The following is a 20,652-nucleotide window of genomic DNA, read 5'->3' on the forward strand; positions in this document are numbered from 1 at the left end:
ATAACTTTTGATCCATGTTTTTAAGTTCTACAAAATATGATTTAGTTTATAGTACGATGAAAGGAAACAATATAATATATTCTGTAGCCATGTAACTGTGAAAAACTTAAATGTAATCAAACATAATTTAATCCGAAAGATCAATAATATATATATATATATATATATATATTATCAGTGTTCTCGTTGCTCCATTTAAGTGGGGCAGCCCGCCCCGCTTTTGCATTTTGTCGCCCTCCTTTCACGTTCTCCACTCTCCTTTATTTTTCTGCTTCCCTCTTTATTTTCCAGCACCATACTATATTTTCCAGCACCCATCTCCGCTATTTCCAAATGCACACTTTTTTCCACTCATGAAAAACACAACAATCAGTCTGCACACTGGACATCAAAGGAAACAAGCTGTGTTGTGTACGAAAAAGCAATTGACGAAACATTTATGACAGTTACCATAACGTAATTTAACAGTATTTTTAATAGCCTCTATTTTATCCCATACCTGTATCCATTTGTATGTTTAATACACACAATAAAAGTTATATTTTACTTGAGCAATGAAAACATTTTTTTATTCTCCGATGAAAACCCCCCCACTTATTTGGCGCCAAATCTGTCATGTGATCAGAACGGTCACTCTATCTTTTATTTCCACTAACTGTTGTTTGATATTTTGTCCTCAATTGCAGATATAATTGATTGTAACTGATATTATAACATATTATAAACTTTTCATTTTGGGGAGATAACACCGCTTATAAAAACAACATAAGTGGTAGTGTTTAGCATTAAATGCCAAATAATATATACACCGCCTTTACAAAAACAAAACTACTTTTTATCAGTTGGCGATAATATTTTATCACAGTGATCGATTCATTCGATGAAGATGGAAATAAGAAAAAATGTATTCGACATTAGGGGATCACACAAACGTCTTTTTTGTTTTTCGTATATCTTGAAATCTTTATTAAAATAATATTAAAACTTTGATCGGTTCAGCAAAACCGGAACTGCCCGTGAATATCGGACCAATAACATCTTCGGTTCAATTAAAAGAAGAGTGCTTGTATTTTGTATAAACCTTTTTGTAGGCAAAATAAGGAGTATGTCTTTCCACAAAGTCTATCAACACACAACAACATGGTAACCACCAAGCTTTCCCCCCCCCCCCCCTTTTTCATTTTGCTTTTCGGTTGTTGTTGTTTTTTGGGGGGAGGGGGGTTTGAAGGGTGTGGTGCCGCGCACCCGCCCTCCTTTAATTTTCACCCAGCAAGAACACTGATATATATATATATATACTCACGGCCAAAAGAAACTTTACAAATGAAAACAAAATTTAGTCTCTGAAAACATCCATATATCCTAACGTAACCAATTGCATAAATAATCACCCAAACAAAACCAACTTTCTACAGTATATTTGAAACATAACGTTGCATGCTTTTCATGCCCAGCAAAAAATATATCAAAATCACGTTTTCCAGGACCTACGAAATTCACCCGTGCAATAATGGTATTAAAATGAGCCAGGATACTGGTAGGGTATGCATTTGATAGAAAACCACCAAAAGAATGCCACGACTTACTGTAGAACAACGCAAGCGGGCCATAGGCATGATACAAATGGGGGCATCTAACGCTCATGTCGCAAGGACGTTTGGATGTTCCAGAGTTGCTGTTGGTAACCTGATAAATCGATACCAACAGACAGGTTGGACATCGGACAGGCCAAGAACGGGTAGACCACGTGCCACAACTCAACGGGATGACCGATACCTACGAACATTACACCTACGTAATCGGTTTCTGACGGTGACATCATCAGCGGCAATGGCATTCGGCCACCATGTGAGTAGACACACCGTGTCAAGAAGATTACATGCTGCTGGTATCAGAGCCTACAGACCCTACCGTGGGACCACATTGACAGACCAACACCGTCGGCTCAGATTACGATGGGCCAGGCATATGAGGCGTTGGCTGATTCGTGATTGGCGAAGGGTTCTCTTTCCTGATGAGATTAGGTTCTGCCTGTTCCGTGGGAATGGGAGAATAAGAGTGTATCGGCGTAGAGGAGAACGTACAGCCCGTTGTTGCATTAATGAAGTCGAACCTTTCGGAGGTAGTAGTGTGATGGTGTGGGGAGGCATCTGTGGCGATCAGACCACTGAACTTGTCATCATTGATGGCCATCTGAACGCTCAACGTTACAGGGATGAAGTGCTAAGACCAGTTGCCATTCCTACAGCAACAGCCTCAAGGGATCATGTTCCAGCAGGATAATGCGAGACCTCACGTTGCTCGCATTGTGCAAGACTTCCTCTATCAGAATGTTAACGTCTTGCCATGGCCTGCACGCTCTCGAGACATGTCACCTATAGAACATCTTTGGGACTACCTTGATCACCAGATTCGACAGAGACAACAGCCCCCACTCAACAGACAACAACTGCAACAATCCCTAGTTGAGGAATGGCGACGCATCCCGACTGATGTAATCAGAAGGCTGACTACATCTATGCGAAGACGTGTGCATGCATGTATCCGAGCTCACGGGGGACACACACATTATTAGAGACATTATGGAGTCTGAAATACCTCACTTTGCTCGACTTCATTGGGTGACATTTCAGTGTAAATTTGGTTTTTGACCCCATGTGTAACTTTCACATTATGACGTAATTGTTACCTGCAGTCACGTTGCTTTTGTTGATGATTTACATTTGGTATTGAACTATTAAATAATATCACAAATAATGTTATTCTTATTATTTGCCGTTACCCCACAAATTCAAAAATATTACTTGTAAAGTTTCTTTTGGCCATGAGTATATATATATAAAGAAAGATTCTATAATTTTCTTACTTGATATCTTGAACTGTTTCCATGACATTCATTTCACACAAGAGCTTCTTAGTCTGCCAATCAATGGCTGCCATGTGACCTTTTGATCCACCAATCAGGAGATGCCTTTCAAAAGTAAAATCAAATACAAGACTGAACTATAATTCTGTATATTTTAAATGTCTTACTGCTATAGAAATGTTCAGTGCTATGTGATGTGCATTCATAGGTGCAACTATAAACCAAATATCATTGACCTTGGACTTACAGTTCGTGAGAAACACAAAACATTAACATTAACTTTTATTGCAAATTTTGACAGTGCCACTGCCATAGGAAAAGTAATGGCTAAATCTCATCTTTTAACTTAAAGTTTGTAAAACAGGAATCAGTTAGTTATCTTTCTTCAAAATGTTAATGTCTGTTAAAAAGTTTTTTAATTGTTACCAATTTTGTATTTACCATTCGAAATCAATGTATGGAAAGATTATAACAAGATCCTAAATTCTGAATACACAGAACACCAGAGATCCCAATAACATTGGTGAATATGTTAGACCCAATTATGTTCTCTATGTATAAACTTGTCCATCCTCAAACTACATGTACACACAATTGGAATAGAGTGTACACCTTTTATTCATAAACAAAAAGTATTATTGTTACATGATGTCTAGAAATGTTTTACAGTATATTTTTCTATTCTGGTTATAGATGAATGATTCGAAAATTCCAACAGAATTTAGAATGCAGTCAAACAACAAAATATATGCATACCAAATGGGCCAGTGATGGGTACTGAATTGGTTTTAAATTTGTTTTATCAATAAACATGGATTGTACTAGTTGAACAGATATCCCACCTGCCATTTCTTGTGTAGTTCATCCGGTATGGTCCAAAGGTGGGCAGTTTCAACTCAAAGTACTGCAATATAGATACAAGTATTTGAATAACACTGTCATATACATGTATGTAGAGTATTCAGTAATTTAGAAATATATGGACTGAAAGCATGAGTCTGTATTAGTGTAAACTGGGGGAAATCTGTTCATATAAAGTTCACATTCTCCATATCCAGCCTCAAGTCTTGAAATTTCTGTGAAGGAATTATTTTCACTGCAGATTGTGCACATGAATTTCGCATTGTTCACATCAAACCTGAAGTCACAAAATTTATATGTAATCATTATTTTCATTGCAGATACCACCAGTTGTTTGTACAATGTACACATCATTCTAAGGTGTGTATTCATGTAAAACAAAACACGACACTATTAATCCAGCTTATAGAATATTCAGGGCTAGCTCTGGCATTTGCCAAATTCACTAATCGCAAATTTTAAAAATGAAATAATTTAATGTAATAATTTATATTTTCTTACAAAATAACTGGATATCTATCAAAAAAATTGAAAATTTAACAGATAATTTGGCGAAGTGTTCTGCTGACCCAGAGCAAGCCCTAATAGTAGATTAATTTACGAATAAAATCCGGTCCTACCTTTTGAGCACTGGTAATATCTACAGCATCAACTATGTCAAACTGACTTATTTCTGCTGTGTTTTCTCCCTCCTCAGCTTGCAGAAACCTGTCCATTAAAAAAACAATCACTTATCAGCTTACTTACAAGTGAACCACATGTCAAGGATTTTCCAATCAACACTAAAATGTTATGAATGTACATGTACACACAAGTGATATTCCTTTTTATCATCCATTAAAGGCTTTTGTAGGAGATATCGCTGGCACCATAATTTGTGATATCTCCTGCAATCTTGATATAATCTTGATTGGTAAAATCTTAATCACAAGACAAAGTTTTGTTACATCACTGTTTGTTTCAGCGCTAAACCTACCATTAGTGATGTCACGCCACTGCCGTTCTGCTAGTTAACGAGTCTACCGTTGACATTCAACCCACATTACTGACATTGTCGCAAATGAAAAGAATGATAATGGATGATAAAAAGAATACCCCCCTCATGTCTTGTGATATCATAATTTATCAGCACTCGTTAATAAAAGTATAAAATTATTGGCAAGCCTCGGATTTCATATTTTTATCAACTCGTGCTGATAAATTATGATATCACAAGACACTCGGGGAGTATCCTCTATATCTATGAAAAGTGTATATAAACTAGTGCAAAGTACTTGGAAAATAATATAAATTGCTTCATAACATTTCAGCACATTTTAAAATATATGTCTATTTAGTGTATAACATATGGCTGTATTTTAACAACAGGTCACAAGAGAGGAAACCCGCTGCTACCACACAGGCTACTCCTACTAAAAGGCAGCAAGGAATATTTTATATACTTTCCCAATGGCAGGACAGTACATACCATAGCCTTAATGTTCCAGACATGGGGCACTGGTTGGAATAAGATCAATGTAAATTCATCAAGACAGTTATACGGGAGAGGAGTCTAGTTTGTGGCACACAAAGGTTCTAGGGAGTTCGGGTCATGTTTCCCAAGAAAATATATATTATATGAATTGCTTTGAGCAGGGATGATTTTTGACCAACCTCACCCCCACCATGAACCTGGTGATTGATTCGAAGACCCATTGCACCTCAAGAAGGAAGGAAATGTTTTATTTATCGACACACTCAACACATTTTATTTACAGTTATATGGCATCGGACATATGGTTAAGGACCACGCAGATACTGAGAGAGGAATCCCGCTGTCGTCACTTCATGGGCTACTCTTTTTGATTAGCAGTAACGGATATGTTTATATGCACCATCACACAGACAGGATAGTACATACCACGGCATTTGTTACACCAGTTGCGGAGCACTGGCTGGAACAAGAAATAGCCCAATGGTCCCACCGATAGGAATCGATCCTAGATCGATTGCGCATCAGGCGAGCGCTGTACCACTGAGCTATGTCCCAACCCTGCACCTCAAGAAGGTATTCAAATCAATGAGCAATAATGACTATTGGATGTCAAACATGTGGTAATTCTGACATATAGTCTAAGAGACATTTCTCCATTAGCAGCAAGGGATCTTTTATATGCACTTTCCCACAGGCAGGACAGCACATACCACAGCCGTTGATACACAAATCATAGGGCACTGGCTGAGATGGGATAAAATACAATCAGAAAATGAGCTATGCACAGGAGTAATCAACATGCTATCATAGCCAAATAAATTTAAGAACCCATGATGTTTATTTCCAACTGTTATTGTATCTACAGTAAAAACCCCCTAAAATGGACACCCTCGGGACCAAGTAAAATGTCCGGTTTTAAGAGGTATCCGGTTTAGACATGTTAAGTTCTGTACTGATTTTAAAAAATGACCTGAAACATGTCCGGTTTTTAGGGAATTCTGGTTTATAGAGGGTCTGGTTTTGAGAGGTTTTCACTGTAAAATATACCCAGCATCTTCTTGTAACAGCAATTCGGATCTGGCGGAAAGTTTGACTGCATACTTGACTTTCTGTTCTTTTTCTATAAAACTGTAGTGACCACTAATAGACCTAGCAGTTTTCTGTAAAAATATTTTTATAAAAAATATTAATAAATCAAGAGCAGTAACGGAAAATACAAAGTATATATTTCTATTAGATTATTGAACTTAGTATATGTTTCATAACCAGAAGAAGAAGAAGGAAATGTTTTATTTAACAACGCACTCAACGCATTTCATTTACGGTTATATGGTATCGGACATATGGTTAAGGACCACAGATATTGAAAGAGGAAACCCGCTGTCGCCATTTTATGGGCTACACTTTTTGTTTAGCAGCAAGGGTTCTTTTATATGCACCATCCCATAGACAGGATAACACATACCATGGCCTTTGATGTACCAGTCGTGGTACACTGGCTAGAGTGAGAAATAGCCCACTGGTCATACCCAGAATGACATACTTCTGCAATGTTTAGGTATATAATGCACTCTATTAAAATAGCAAAGAAAATACATGTACATGCAGTTACTAGATGAGATTGCCGTTTCAAATGTTACAAAAGATAGGACAATTGCAAACTCAACTTTCAAGAAAATAGTAACAAGCTTCCAACAATTTTGTAAGCTTACATATTTATCAATGCGACATTATTAAATATTATGTTATGACTTGATATCCAGGATATCATATTTGTAAATGCAACATTATCATTATTATGCTATGACTTGGTATCCAGGATATCATATTTGTAAATGCAACATTATCATTATTATGCTACAACTTACATTTCTCATGGGTGAGCCTCGTCTGTATTTTTTCATCTTATCATCTGGAACCGGTGCATCTCCAGGGAAAGGATCATACTGAAACAGAAAGTGAAAGGTTAAATCTCAGAACAGATGGAATTTGTTGAATGACACCACTAGAGCACATTGATTATTAATCATCGGCAATTGGATGTCAAACATTGGGTAATTTTGATATATAGTCTTAGAGAGGAAACCCCCTACATTTTTCCATTAGTAGCAAGGGATCTTTTATATGCACTATTCCACAGACAGGACTGCACATACCATGGCCTTTGATATACCAGTCGGGGTGCACTGGTTGGAATGAAAAATAGCCCAATGGACCCACCGATGGGGATTGAAAAGCCCATGATTTTTTTTTTAAAGTTTTTCTGTGATCATCAACATTACTGAATAATATTAATATTACACTATTTTGATGTGAATTGCAGAGGTCTAATTATAACTTATAAGTGGGAATTCTACAAATTTTATGACTTTTGAGGGTTTCCATGATCCATGTGAACTCTGCATGGAATTAAATTTAATTTTTTTTTTTTTTAAATATAATCGGCAAAGTGCATACATTAAACAATTTTTCAAATCCAATTCTTGCCATGCCTCGCCTAAAGAAATTCCAACCTAAAAACTGGGCAATTACATGTACATGTAAGATGGTTTTCTGTTTCAGAAGTTTGTTTTGTTCAATGACACCACTAGAGCACATTGATGTATTCATCATCGGCTACTGGATGTCAAACATTGGGTAATTCTGACTCGTAGTCATCAGAGGAAACCCGCTACATTTTTCCTAATGCAAGCCTCGGTTTTCATACTTTCATCAATTATGATATCACAAGACACTTGGGGAGTGTCCTCTATATATCAGTTCTTTGCAGGTTCCAGCAATAAGCAAATGAAAATTAATTGAACCCATAACCTAGATTGTGGGGAGCCATTTAAGGCATTACCATAGTGAGCATCAATATTTAATCATTTTAAGTATAGGTACCTTTTTAATAAGTGCTAAGAATTACTTTTCTTGAACACAGTAACAGCTCCCCTTCAACGGCAAAATCTGGTAACACCATTTCAAACAAAAGCTGCTAACTGCTTTGATTGTACAAACACTAAGATATTAATATAATATACTCTACCAAAAAAGTAGGGGAACTAATAAGAAATTACAACTGCCAAAATTGTAAGGTATATTAGCGGTGGGGAAAGGTTATATGATAATAGTGAATTAATTGGGCAAACATTACAACTGGTAATTCAGTATTACAGTAGGTTTTATGACCACCAAAGATCTTGAAGGAAGATTGGGATCAGAAGTGAAATTTGAAAGTTGACGTTTTTTTATCAGTAAATTGCAATATACAATACAAATGACTAAAAACAAAACAATAACAACTGTATGATCAACAGAATGAAAAAGATTGACAGAAATAATGCTCCACAGTGATTAATCGACCTTCCTTGAAATTGTCAAAATCGAGAATGACACCCTATGCACATGTACGGGACAACTGTGTGATGCACGTGCAAACTATGGAATGTGTTTCGGTGTGTTGATAAACAAACCTAATATTTCAGGTTCCTCTACTTTTTTTGAAGAGTATATTATTATAAGTCTGTTATGTTAAAACTTCTAATAGAAGATAAACTCAGTAATTACCCGTCTACGTGGAAGTGTTTTTTTCACTGTGTGAGCATGCCATGGTTTCTTTGAAGCCATGTGTTTTTCCCTGGAATTGGTCTTCTGTCCTCCATGCTTGTCTTTCTGGAAAGTCTTAAATCCATGGCGATATTTTGGTTGTTTGCCGTTTCCTTGCGGTTTTCTTTTATTCTTAAAGCTCTTATCTTTTCCCGATACACGAGATGTGGCTTCAAAATATGTGGAACCGGGCGGTATCACAGGCTAAAAGAAAGTAATTGGTGTATGCATTGTACCCTTCCTTAATAATGAATTAAAAGATTGAAAATGATTTTTTTTAAATTTAAAAATATTATTAGCAAGATTACTATCAAATGCTAAACAAAATTCCCTAAGCACTCACACCATCATTAATTGTAATTCATTGTGTGTGTGTGTGTGTGAGAGAGAGAGAGAGAGAGAGAGAGAGAGAGAGAGAGAGAGAGAGAGAGAGAGAGAGAGAGAGAGAGAGAGAGAGAGAGAGAGAGAGAGAGAGAGAGAGAGAGAGGAGACAGAGAGATGTAGCGAAGATCTCAACATTTGGATCTGCATTTTATGTCCACGTATTCCAGCAGGGAACCATAAAAAGGGACTGAACATGTATTGAACAAGTGCTCAAAATGTTTTAATCTTATAAATCCTGGTTGCACATGACAGCATACATAAACCGTCAGATTTGTTTATGAAAACAGACCAATGAAAAATAACACTTAAATGCTAGTTACATTAGAATAAACAATCGGAAAGTATGTACTCTGTAGCATGAACTGATATGGGTGTGAAGTCAAATAATTTTGAACTGGTTACAGTTAGTTTTGTTTAATGACACAACTAAAGTAGATTTATTAATCATCGCCTATTGGATGTCAAACATCTGTTAATTCTGACAAACTGTCTTGAAAAGGAAACCCACTACATTTATCCATTAGTAGCAAGTGATTTTTTTTTTATATCCACCATATAACAGACAGGATAGCATATACCAAGGCCTTTGATATGCTGGTCGTGGTGCACTGGCTGAAAGAGTTCGACCCGTACACCTCTATATCAAAGGCTCTAACGACTAAACCTAGCCAAAATTGTGAAATGTAACGTACGGAATCATAGTCACTTCATACCCAAGTCATATCGTACCATGCTGCCTGGTCATTTCGTACCCTAGTCATTTCGTACCTTGGTCATTTCGTACCATTGCAAAAAGTCATTTCGTACCCAAGTCTTTTTGTACCCTAGTCATTTCGTACCATTGTGAAAAGTCATTTCGTACCCTAGTCGTTTCTTTCCCTAGTCATTTCATTCCAGTATATAGAAAACGAATTGACTATAGCATAAAAGCAGTGGGTTTTGTTTTAAAACTTTATTTTGACAGTTTGAAAACCAGAACACGTTATTGTGCAGCATATCGTTATTGATAACCCATAATACCTGTCAACTGTTATTTCCATTTTACCTGACAAGAGCCGTATATGGTATTTACTACTAACTGCCAACTTCGATTTTGTGTGAAATGGCTCCAGATAATTAGTCAAAAACAACAAAACAATAGGCCTATAATGGACCAACAAAATATTATTTATTTATTAGGTCTTCTTTTCAAACTTGCTTATTTGCATCTTATTTGTTCAAGAAATAAACAATAACAGCCATTAAAACATTAACTACCTTACTGATTGCCAAATTAGCCAATTGCTAATGTTTATACAAAGTGGCAATAATTTTTAGTCTTTTGCTGATAAAATATCCCTTAAAGGAATGCTAAAGCAAGGCTTTTGGACTAGTGTGCATATTCAACGATACATAATGCACATTATCGCTTAATATCAACAAGTATAATTGTATAGTTAATTAATAAAACGGTTAAATGTGACGGCTATTATATATAACAGGCGCAGCCATTTTGTACCATCCCAGTGAATACGCCCTCTGGCGAGCTGGTGGTTACGTAATACCTAACGTGTCACATCAGAAATTAGTCTTCGAACTGAAGAAACAAAACATACCTGATTTTTGCGGATGCATCGCAATATTCTGTAGTAATATCTATCCCAGTAACACAACAACGTGTATATGTGGTTTATTTTTCAATACAAAATAAACCACCATTGTCAAAGTGTTGAAATAACTATTATATTTTGTATATAAATTAACCCACGTACTGAAATAATAGTCGGAGTGTTTTCTTGCTTAATTGGTCTTTTCTTTTCATGGCTTGTACCTGTGGTTCTTGATTGGAGTTTAGTCTACCTTTAAATTAACCACAAATTTGTAATTTAATGTTATTCTCGGAACCGGCGTGACGTCACACGGCCTAGTTACCGATCATCCGGGTCTTTGGGGGTGAAGTAAAGCCGTAGTGATTACTGTTTTACATAGAATAAAGTTATCATATTAACTTTCTGCATGCCTTGCATATTGTCATTTATTTTCTGTAGCTAACACATAGTTGCAGCATGTCTTATAATACTTTATAGCAGCTTGGGTCGTCATATAACAGAAACGAACGGGAATATGAATTAGTACAGTCTATATTTATTACTGACATGTTTCCGTATAGCTTATATTGTCGAGGGGACCTGACTAGAGGCAGGTTGGGCAGAACAATTTTTGTTGATGCAATTTTCAGGTAATATTAATTATATATTTTAACAACTTTGAAATAATAAGATAATTATTAATATTATAATAATTATGATGTGGGCTACAAAATATATAATTTGTATGTATAATAATAAAATGTATATGCATGATTTAAGATAATTATTTTTGATTTAACATAATTATTTTATTTCAAAATAGAATGTAATAATTAAACAATTGCAAAGTTGTTACTTTACAACTTTAAATTACAGTATTATTATTGTCATTCTTATTATATAGATGTATTGGCAACAGTGAAAATGTTCCACTGAATACATTCTTTTATTCTTTGAAAAAAAAAAAACCAGTTTCTTGAAATAATGAAATGATTTTGTTTTTACAGATTGTGAAATTATCTCATGATGTTGGCCTTCCTTACCGGTTGAATGCAGGCGAAAAGAAAATAGCAATAATAAAATATAGCCAACCTCAGACCTTGTCATCTAAGGGGAGTTATATCTCTCTAACTACCCATCACTCCCCTGAGATTAGTTCAAGGAGAATAATATATAGCTCCCTTTGGCATATTTTAAATTGTCCCCCATAATCTAAGTTAGGGTAGCAATTAATAACTCCCATATTACTTTCATGTCATGGTCTACAACCTACTAAAACAGTGTTACCTCATTGAATAAACATATAACTGTTTTAAAAATAGGGTTTAACATCAATCTAATTAAAATTAGCTCCACTATTACATGTGGATCTAACAGCAGCCAGTTGGAGTTCATGTCCACCAATCAAAACCTTACTTGCAGAATCATGCCAGTGATTTGAAAATAATTTGAAAACATTCTGAATTATCCTGAGGGTATATGACATGTTTCGTGTGAATTACGAATGCCTTATTTAGACCAGTAGAACTAATTTTAATCAGATTACTAACAACACTGCATAGTCTCGAATGTCCAGGTAACATTTCGTCCGTAAATAATAATTTAAATATTGACCAATCACACTTCGCCTTTTATAATGTTATTTGGGAGCCTACAAATTCTAAAAATATCGGGCGAGTCTATTTTAGTGGCCGCAGTAAAGCAAACCATACCAATACGTACGGGATGGGTTATCAGTCTTCAATTTTACATTACAAATTAATTATTTTATAAAATAAAACGTTTCAAGGCATTCGCAATTCACACGAAACATGTCGTATACCCTCAGGATAATTCGGAATGTTCAAATTATTTTAAAATCACTGGCATGATTCTGCAAGTTAGTCAGTCAGTAAAGGGTTTAACGTGCATATATGCCACGAAAGCTTCATACACGCCTGTCATGGGCTTAATCTCTGACTTCGCCAGTGACTGAGTCCAGGACGGGGTGGGGGGTAAGTTTGAGGTGGGCGGAATTTGGAATATAACCATTTAGTAGAGGTCCAGCGACTGCGCGGACCGACTAGTAGACACCAAGTAGGGCCATGCTGTGATTGGCTGAAGTTCGATTCCTTGGTTCTACCTGTCTAAAAAACTATGTCTACGGAGAATATCTGCATCCCAATCATGTCCGGACTAAGAAATTAATTCCAAAAGTAGTTTTGACTGCTCGGCCTAAAAGGTTTTAAGGTGATTTGAGCAATTGAACGGGCGCCAAAGAGAAGTGTGTTGGACTATTTATTAAAAAAAAATAAACATACAAATTTTGAAGCTCGGCCGAAAATTTTTTTAAGTCCAACTAAGCCCAAAAAGGAGGTTACCTGTCCTAGTTAAGGTTGGCGCAGCAGGACTCATGGCGAGTTGATGGACTGTTCAGGCCTGAAGTTGGGGAGTCTTTCAGTCAAGGCCTGGATGTTGCGGCCGATGGCTCCTGGGTAGATGTCCTGCAGTACCATCTTTAGGATGCGGTGAATGGTCGCGTTGGACATCGTTGGCATCAGGAGTCCCTGCCTGTACAGCCCGTCCTGCTGTGCTGTCACGTAAAGTTGTTTGGAGTTGGGGGCACCCTGTAGCTGATACTTCCCCTGTCCTGTTGGAAGTTGGCGCCAATGGTTGTCTAACCAGGGTCCCTTGAGGTGTTTGCTGTCGGTGAAGTCACCAATAACCGCTCCTCTGTATTTCGCTGGGAGTTTGTCACAGACGAGAACCCAGTCGGGCTGGTCGGACGTTTTCGGTAAGGTGACCGATGACATCTTCCTCCTCTTGGGTTCTCGCTGGGCCGCCGCTGTGTCAACAACAACTGCCGGAGGTGTTGGTGGACTTGCCGGCAAGTAAGGTTTTGATTGGTGGACATGAGCCCCAACTGGCTGCTGTTAGATCCACATGTAATAGTGGAGCTAATTTTAATTAGATTGGGTTTAACATGGTATATTTATTAATAAAACACAAACTTACCTGAGTAAATAATGGTTAACACACACATATATATATATATGTGTTGTTTTATACCTAGTCAGTGGATATTGCAGATTTTGTCTTGGGCTGTATTGGAATTGATATTGCAATTAAAATATAAGTAATATGTACAAAACTAATGTTTCATAAGATACAGGTGGAGAAAGGAGATGGGGCAATTATCATGACTGTTAGTAAACCGATCTGTATCAATATGCCTTCTGCTAGACTACACATATTTAACCTAAGTTGCTTTTAACCAGGGTTAAATTACCTCTTGTATAGATGCACTTATGTAGCATATTCAAGGAAAATGTATGAATGGGATAGTTAAATGTCATATTATTCTCCATGTGAAACAATGTTTTTAGAAAGGAAAACAAATATATTGATGACCATTCATTTTATTGCAGATAATTGCTGAAGCAGATTGTGTGCACACATGCACACACATACACACACATATACTTAATCCGAAGAACTGCAGAATACCATAAAACGACATGTAGATGCAAAAAGGTAAGTCCTTTAACTTGAACAGAAGCAAAATCTACAAATGTGCCACAACCACCAAATTACATTGATTCATAACAGAGTAAATAAAATAAAACCCAGAAATATATATGTGTGTGTGTGTGTATATATATATTATACACATGTATGCGTATGTATCCGAGATACAAGTATACCTTTATTGTTTAATACATTATACATTTGGGCTATTACACGTCCGCAGGTGGAGTGGAAATAGGGGGCAAAATCTTGAGTAGTAGGGACAAACTTGGTAGGGGGAGAAGCCATATTTATATATAAAGTAGTAGAAAACCTATATTTTCGTACTGTAGGCCTGCTACAGACACATTTCAGGGCTAGAAATGAAAAAAAAAATCTACATGCACCAGGTGCATGCTGAAAAAAAAGTTACATGCACCATTAAAATTCTGCATGCACCAAAAATAAGGCAACTTCGTTTGGGTTTTTTTTTACACGAACCTATTCGGAATTATTCGGCAATACCTATATTTATTTATTAACAGTACCGGAACGTTATACATCTGCGTTTATTACTGATTCTTGAACAAATTTGAAAATTTCACCCAACGTAAAGGCCTTACAGAAATCTATAATAGGCCTATTACAAAAACGTACGAATATTTGTGTTTTGTATTAAGCAAGTTATCAACTTTTGTCAACTCGATAAGATCTTTTGGTATAATATAAATTAGCCTACGGAATTCGACGAGAAGTTGCGATTGAAATAATCACTGGCTGACTTCGAGTCAACTACGCGAGTAACGCACTTGCACGTTCGCAATCATCTGATCAAGTGCAATATCTGAGGTCGAAAATGTTCAAGGCAGTTACGGTACTTTGTATTGATCACAGATCTGGCGGAGTTCAATTTGTCAGTGATGACAACAACTGTGTTATGCGCGTGGATACCCCAAAGTCGGTCTTGACCACCTTCCCTAATACCGTTCACGGATATAACCGAGATATTGCCTTCAATTTTCGCAAATATACACAAATTTGATGATAAAGAGTATACTCTTTATTTAAGAACTGGATGCATCCGGGTTTTGGGGGGTTTTTTTCATGAAAGTAGATGGAATTGTGTATTTTATTTACAGTATAATGTGGAAATATTATCAATGCACATGCTTTAATCATTTTGGTTGATATTAATGTCGGTTATTGTTGACAAGCAACAACATTAAACTCAACGTAGTCGCATCAGGTTTGTCACGTTTCAGTGCCTCTACCCAGAAGCGGCGTCTGGTCTCTTCTTTTCGAAATTTGTAAAACGATATTATTTTTAACATCAAGTTATGGTTTATGCACGCAACTGCACAACATGTTTTAGGCATCTTGGCCGTTAACTGTTGTAAATGATCGACTAAAATTGACTAAATTCACTATCAAACCATACGTAACTAAGGAGAAGCTTCACTGCGTCACGTGATAAACAATGGCGGATAGGGCCGAAGTACCCGTATGTTCGGTTCCGAGAATTTTGTAAAAGACATTACCGGGGTGTTTGTTATAAATTGTTATATCATGGTACGATATGACTTTCAGTTATGGTACAAAATAACCAAGGAACGAAATGACTTTTTGCAATGATACGAAATGACCATGGTACGAAATGACCAAGGTACGAAATGACTTTTTGCAATGGTACGAAATGACCAAGGTACGAAATGACTGGTACGAAATGACCATGGTACGAAGTGACTAACAACCAACGTACGTTACCGTAACTTGACGTAAGTTACATACGGAATCGAGGTCTGCGAAAAAGCCATTACTAGTCAACCGGACGATATAACATTTTTCGGGGGGCGGGGACAAGGGGTAATTCTAATTTACCCTTTTGCGTTTTGGCTCCTTTTTGTCTGTATCCATACTTTGAAATAAACCACAAAACGGGTTGAAGCTGATCACAACGTCCGATTCTTGTCAACAACTGCACGTGTTTTCTCTGACTTCCGGTACCGGCGATAATACCAACCGAAACGCGAATCAGAAAAGCAAATAGTTATTTTGCCTTCTATTTCAAATATGAAACGTTTCAGTGCTCAACAGAATTAATCACAGGCCAGTGGACCTTTTGGTCAGTTTTGTTGCTAAGTGTTTATAAAACACTGGCGGGCCAGAGGCATGGGCGTACATAGGAGTTTGAAAAGGGGGGTTCCAATACATAGGATTTTGAAAAGGGGGGTTCCAAAATAGTTTGCAGAGATATTGGGCATATATTTCTATGTTGAGTAAATATAATAATGTCAGATATATTAAATTATTTAAAAAAGCGATTTCGGGGGGGGGGGGTTCGGTCGAACCCATCGACCCCTCTCCCCCCCCCCCCCCCATGTACTCCCATGAGCGGGGATGGGTCTCAGGGGTCCCGTGACTCCCTTCCCGTTTGAAATGCTTCTAAAAACATGTCTGAGCATCTTTAATTTTTCCCCGACTGGCCCCAGGAAGCACGCCCCGAAAACCTTTGGTACCTCGGCTCGATAATTTTTCCTTTTGAAAACTCAAACTTTCACTTTTTTAAACTTTGTGAACCGCTCTTATAATATATATATTGCCAAGCTTCAACCACAGATGGTTTCTATAATATTAGACTGAATGTGGTTTTAGTAAATTTTGACCAGTGTTAACAATTAACAAAATGCAAGATTTGTATATGCTTTGTAATACCCCCAAAAATGCATTTTGTATCATTAAAAAAAGAAAAGAATAGAAAAGAAAAGAGTTGAACATATATAGATCTATTATATAAATTTATATAAGTTGGTGTCGCAGCTATAGTATAAATGTCGGTTCATATCATTAAATGCAATATTGCTTACAAAGATGAATTCCATAAATACAACCATAATGGAGGCCGCCATATCTTTTTTTACTTACCACGGAAATTTGACCTCAAATGTAAATAAAAATGTTTTTAAATCTGAACCTCAAAACGGTTACCGCATTTCAAGTTGTTTATATTAATTAATCTCCTGAAATTCGGGACAATTTAGAACAAATAAGGCGCGATGTAAAGTCCATACGTTTAGGCTATATGGCCATAGGCGTACGGGATACCTAGACTGATGGAAACTTGGTGAAAAGGTTTCAGGCCAGCTAATTTTACCTAAAATTCGGCGAATATCTTTATCGGTTTCAAAATCCTGGCTACAGGCCTGTATCTATACGGGGAAAAACCCACTGAATTAGCAGTGTGTAGCTCTTTTGCAGTTGAAGTCCCACTATTTCGTTCAAGTCTAGTCCGATCAGTTCTATTCGTCCTGTTTAGACATTTATGTTTTAATAGACCAGCAATTGGTTGCATATGTAATGAATTTTCCACACACACTTTCTGAGCGTAGCATAGCATTTGTGATTGGTGAATAATGTTGGCGCCAGGTTTGTAGTTAAAAATCATTATTACATTACCAATTCCAATTTATTTGTAGTCAGTTTTATAAAAAAAAGTGTGTATGAAGTGACATTGGGTATAATATCCGCCCGGTCCCCTCCATTATTATTTTTAGTTACGGTTGAGGGTTAGGGTTAGGGTTAAGGTTAGGATTGGGTTAGGGTTGGAGTTAAGGTTAGGGTTAGGGGAAGGGGGGGACCGGGCGGATATTTTTCCGTCCCAAACTGCATTCGGCAAACATTGAAAGGGTACCAGACGTTTGTTTCTCCCCCCCCCAGCCAGTTCGCCCCCAGTTTGACCTGTTCGCCCCATGTACCAGTTCGCCCCCAAGACGATTCGCCCCCAAATATTTGTCAGTTCGCCCCCAACTTTTAGTCAGTTCGCCCCCAATGATTTGTTACTTTTAAACAATTATTGTACCGTTTCTTTAGAGGGATGTTAAAGTGTGTGTGTGTGTTTATTTTAGGTTTATGCCAGCAGGAAATTGTTATGAACTAAAAAAGAATAAACTGCCTTCCAAAAGCAAAACGTAATTACTTGATTTGTATTATCATCCCATGGTAGTGATTTCCAACTATTCAACACAGGGTGGAAGTGAGAAAAAAGAAAGAAAAACACTTTTTGTTACACGAAAAAATTAAATACCGGTACTCCATTTCACATAGTCACATCAGCGCATGTGCGACATAAAGTAACAGTCCCACGCTCACGTTACAGCGTAATAAACTAGTTGATTAATATTTTATGAAGGCGTGTTTTGTAGTAACCCTCTTATTGTTTTGAATCTATCATGTCAAAACAATGATACACGAACGGATTTAGACAGAAACATTAATTGCCGCTAAAACAACACATGTCGTCTGTTGATAGAAAACATGGCTCAGGCTGAAACGAAGTACTTGGGAGTAAATTTTTTTACATAATTTTTATGTTGAATCCAACCATCTTTACACTTTCCTGGCATTGTAACAAAATATGTTTTGTTACCGTCACTTTGAAAACTTTCGCTAGTACTTATTAAATGTTTTAACATTAAACTCTTGATATTGTTCTACCAGAAATGTCTCACCGACTTGAACAAGTCATATGCTTTCTGATTGGTCTTTTGTTCTAACTGTTTAGTGTAACACAGAACAAACACATATATCAGAACAGAACTTTATTACACTCAGGCGTAAGAGGTACATACATATTCCATGACTTTCCAGGATTTCCATGACCCGAACTGACTGGGGGCGAACTGGTACCTTTGTGGGGGCAAACTGGTTATGCACTTGGGGGCGAACTGACTGGGGGCGAATTGGCTGGGGGGCGAAACGTCATGGATTCCATTGAAACAACAAAAACACGAATAGGGAATAATCATAATGTCGAATTATCATCGAATATGAGAGCGGATAGGCTACATGCTTAAATAATATTCTATATTTTTTCTGTTACGGTACATGAAAAAAAACAAAATTCAATCAGTTATCGAAATAAGTCAGCAATATGGACGTAAAAGGAATCCATTCTAGTAAACAAAAGTGTAAACAGAAAAGTATTTGTTTCTCACTGCGTTCAGTTAGTTTTGTTTAATGACACCAGCATGACGGTACATGCTCTTAATTTCTTTTCGCCTGTGGCGATATTAATTGTTTTAGAGGCGATGTGCAGTTCCAAATGCAGTAGCCCAGGTGGGCAACTTGTTACGTGATACCTTTGCGCAACGGTCGTCAAGCTTTTCTAATACACACCTAGCGCAGGTGTGGAGGCCATGTGGCCAATAGTTACGTAATAACTCCACTAGTGCTGTTTATGACCAGGGGATTGCTCACGGAATGGCGACAGTCAGTCTGACGATCAGAGAAAAAATGCCTGTGTGGTGGCTGTGGAAAATCCACATGATACGTGAGGTACCGCCTTGTACCCCCAGGCGATATTCGGAGTTTTGAATAAATAGCTAGGATTTTAGATATATATCGGGGAGAAACATAGGAAGGCTTCCAGGGATCGCTGTCCGTCCGGACTGGTAAATAATTTTATTTCTGCTCTGTGTATAACCTTGAAGTGATTGATGTGACTTTAAATATTTTAATACTGTATTATAACAATATTATTTAGATGGTGCTGCCGGTCATCTGACGCAGTAATCTGTAGGCTCACTGTCCTAAATAATTATAAAAGGCTTAACCAGTCATCCTAGAGGACCTAGGTAAACTGTAGGTTATTGTCTTTATTGTGATAGGTACCAGTATTAATTCTGTGTTACAAGGTTACTGAATGAGTAGTAAGGGTTAATTAAAAAATAACCAGTTAGGAATAGAGTTGTAATTCCTTTATTAAGTTCTCCTGGCAGCGTTTCTCAATTATCACACGTGTGGGTGTTGTGTCACGGTGAAGTGATTAGCATATTGTGTAAACTAGACACCTAGAGATTAACTAATTAAGTGTTCAGTTCTGGGTTGTTATTATAGTTGTTATTAATTAACTACTGCGGCAGTACATTTGTCAGCATAGGTTAATACAGATTCCAAAGTGTATTGTGTTTTGTTGTGTTTTCTAGTGAACTAAACGTGCTATAATAATATATACTTTATATAAGATCTTATCTCTGATCATACCTAGACGAGCCACATTAGGGTATAACCGCCCGTTACAGAGAGATCTAATAGATATACAGTTAGGAGAGATATTTGGACTATCGTGTTTCACACCACTAGAGCACAATGATGTTTTTAATCATCTGCTATTTGATGTCAAACATTTGGTAATTTTTGACATATGGCAGGGGTGCACAAATGTGAAATTGTGATGGTTGCCCGGTGGGAAACCAGTAGCTGAAGTTTGGTCACCCAACGCCATCTCTTGGTTGCCCACATATTTCATAAACGTTTTATGAATATAATTTTGAACTGTCATTAAAATTAAACTGAAATTTAAAATGTTTTTATTATTATCATTACTTATCAATTAAGTTTTATTTCTTTTTTAGCATTATTTATCTACA

At 36.9% G+C, this 20,652-nt stretch overlaps 1 protein-coding gene across 2 annotated transcripts in view; it reads right to left on the reverse strand.

Moving 5' to 3' along the window:
- Nucleotides 1-20,652, reverse strand: part of LOC121382851 (WD repeat-containing protein 46-like) — a 64,890-nt gene that overhangs the window by 11,913 nt on the left and 32,325 nt on the right. The window contains exons 1-7 of one of the 2 annotated variants that reach the window (XM_041512479.1): nucleotides 16,106-16,226; nucleotides 8,751-8,993; nucleotides 7,070-7,147; nucleotides 6,249-6,361; nucleotides 4,348-4,435; nucleotides 3,709-3,770; nucleotides 2,867-2,971 (exon numbers count right to left, since the gene is read on the reverse strand). In XM_041512479.1, the coding sequence (XP_041368413.1) occupies nucleotides 2,867-2,971; nucleotides 3,709-3,770; nucleotides 4,348-4,435; nucleotides 6,249-6,361; nucleotides 7,070-7,147; nucleotides 8,751-8,993; nucleotides 16,106-16,141 (725 nt within the window). In that variant the 5' untranslated portion in view covers nucleotides 16,142-16,226. Of the gene's footprint in view, nucleotides 1-2,866; nucleotides 2,972-3,708; nucleotides 3,771-4,347; nucleotides 4,436-6,248; nucleotides 6,362-7,069; nucleotides 7,148-8,750; nucleotides 8,994-16,105; nucleotides 16,227-20,652 lie in introns of those variants that run through there. The other variant, XM_041512478.1, reaches the window with a different exon arrangement.

This window comes from Gigantopelta aegis, chromosome 10, assembly GCF_016097555.1.
Source record: "Gigantopelta aegis isolate Gae_Host chromosome 10, Gae_host_genome, whole genome shotgun sequence".
NCBI lineage: Eukaryota > Metazoa > Mollusca > Gastropoda > Neomphalida > Peltospiridae > Gigantopelta > Gigantopelta aegis.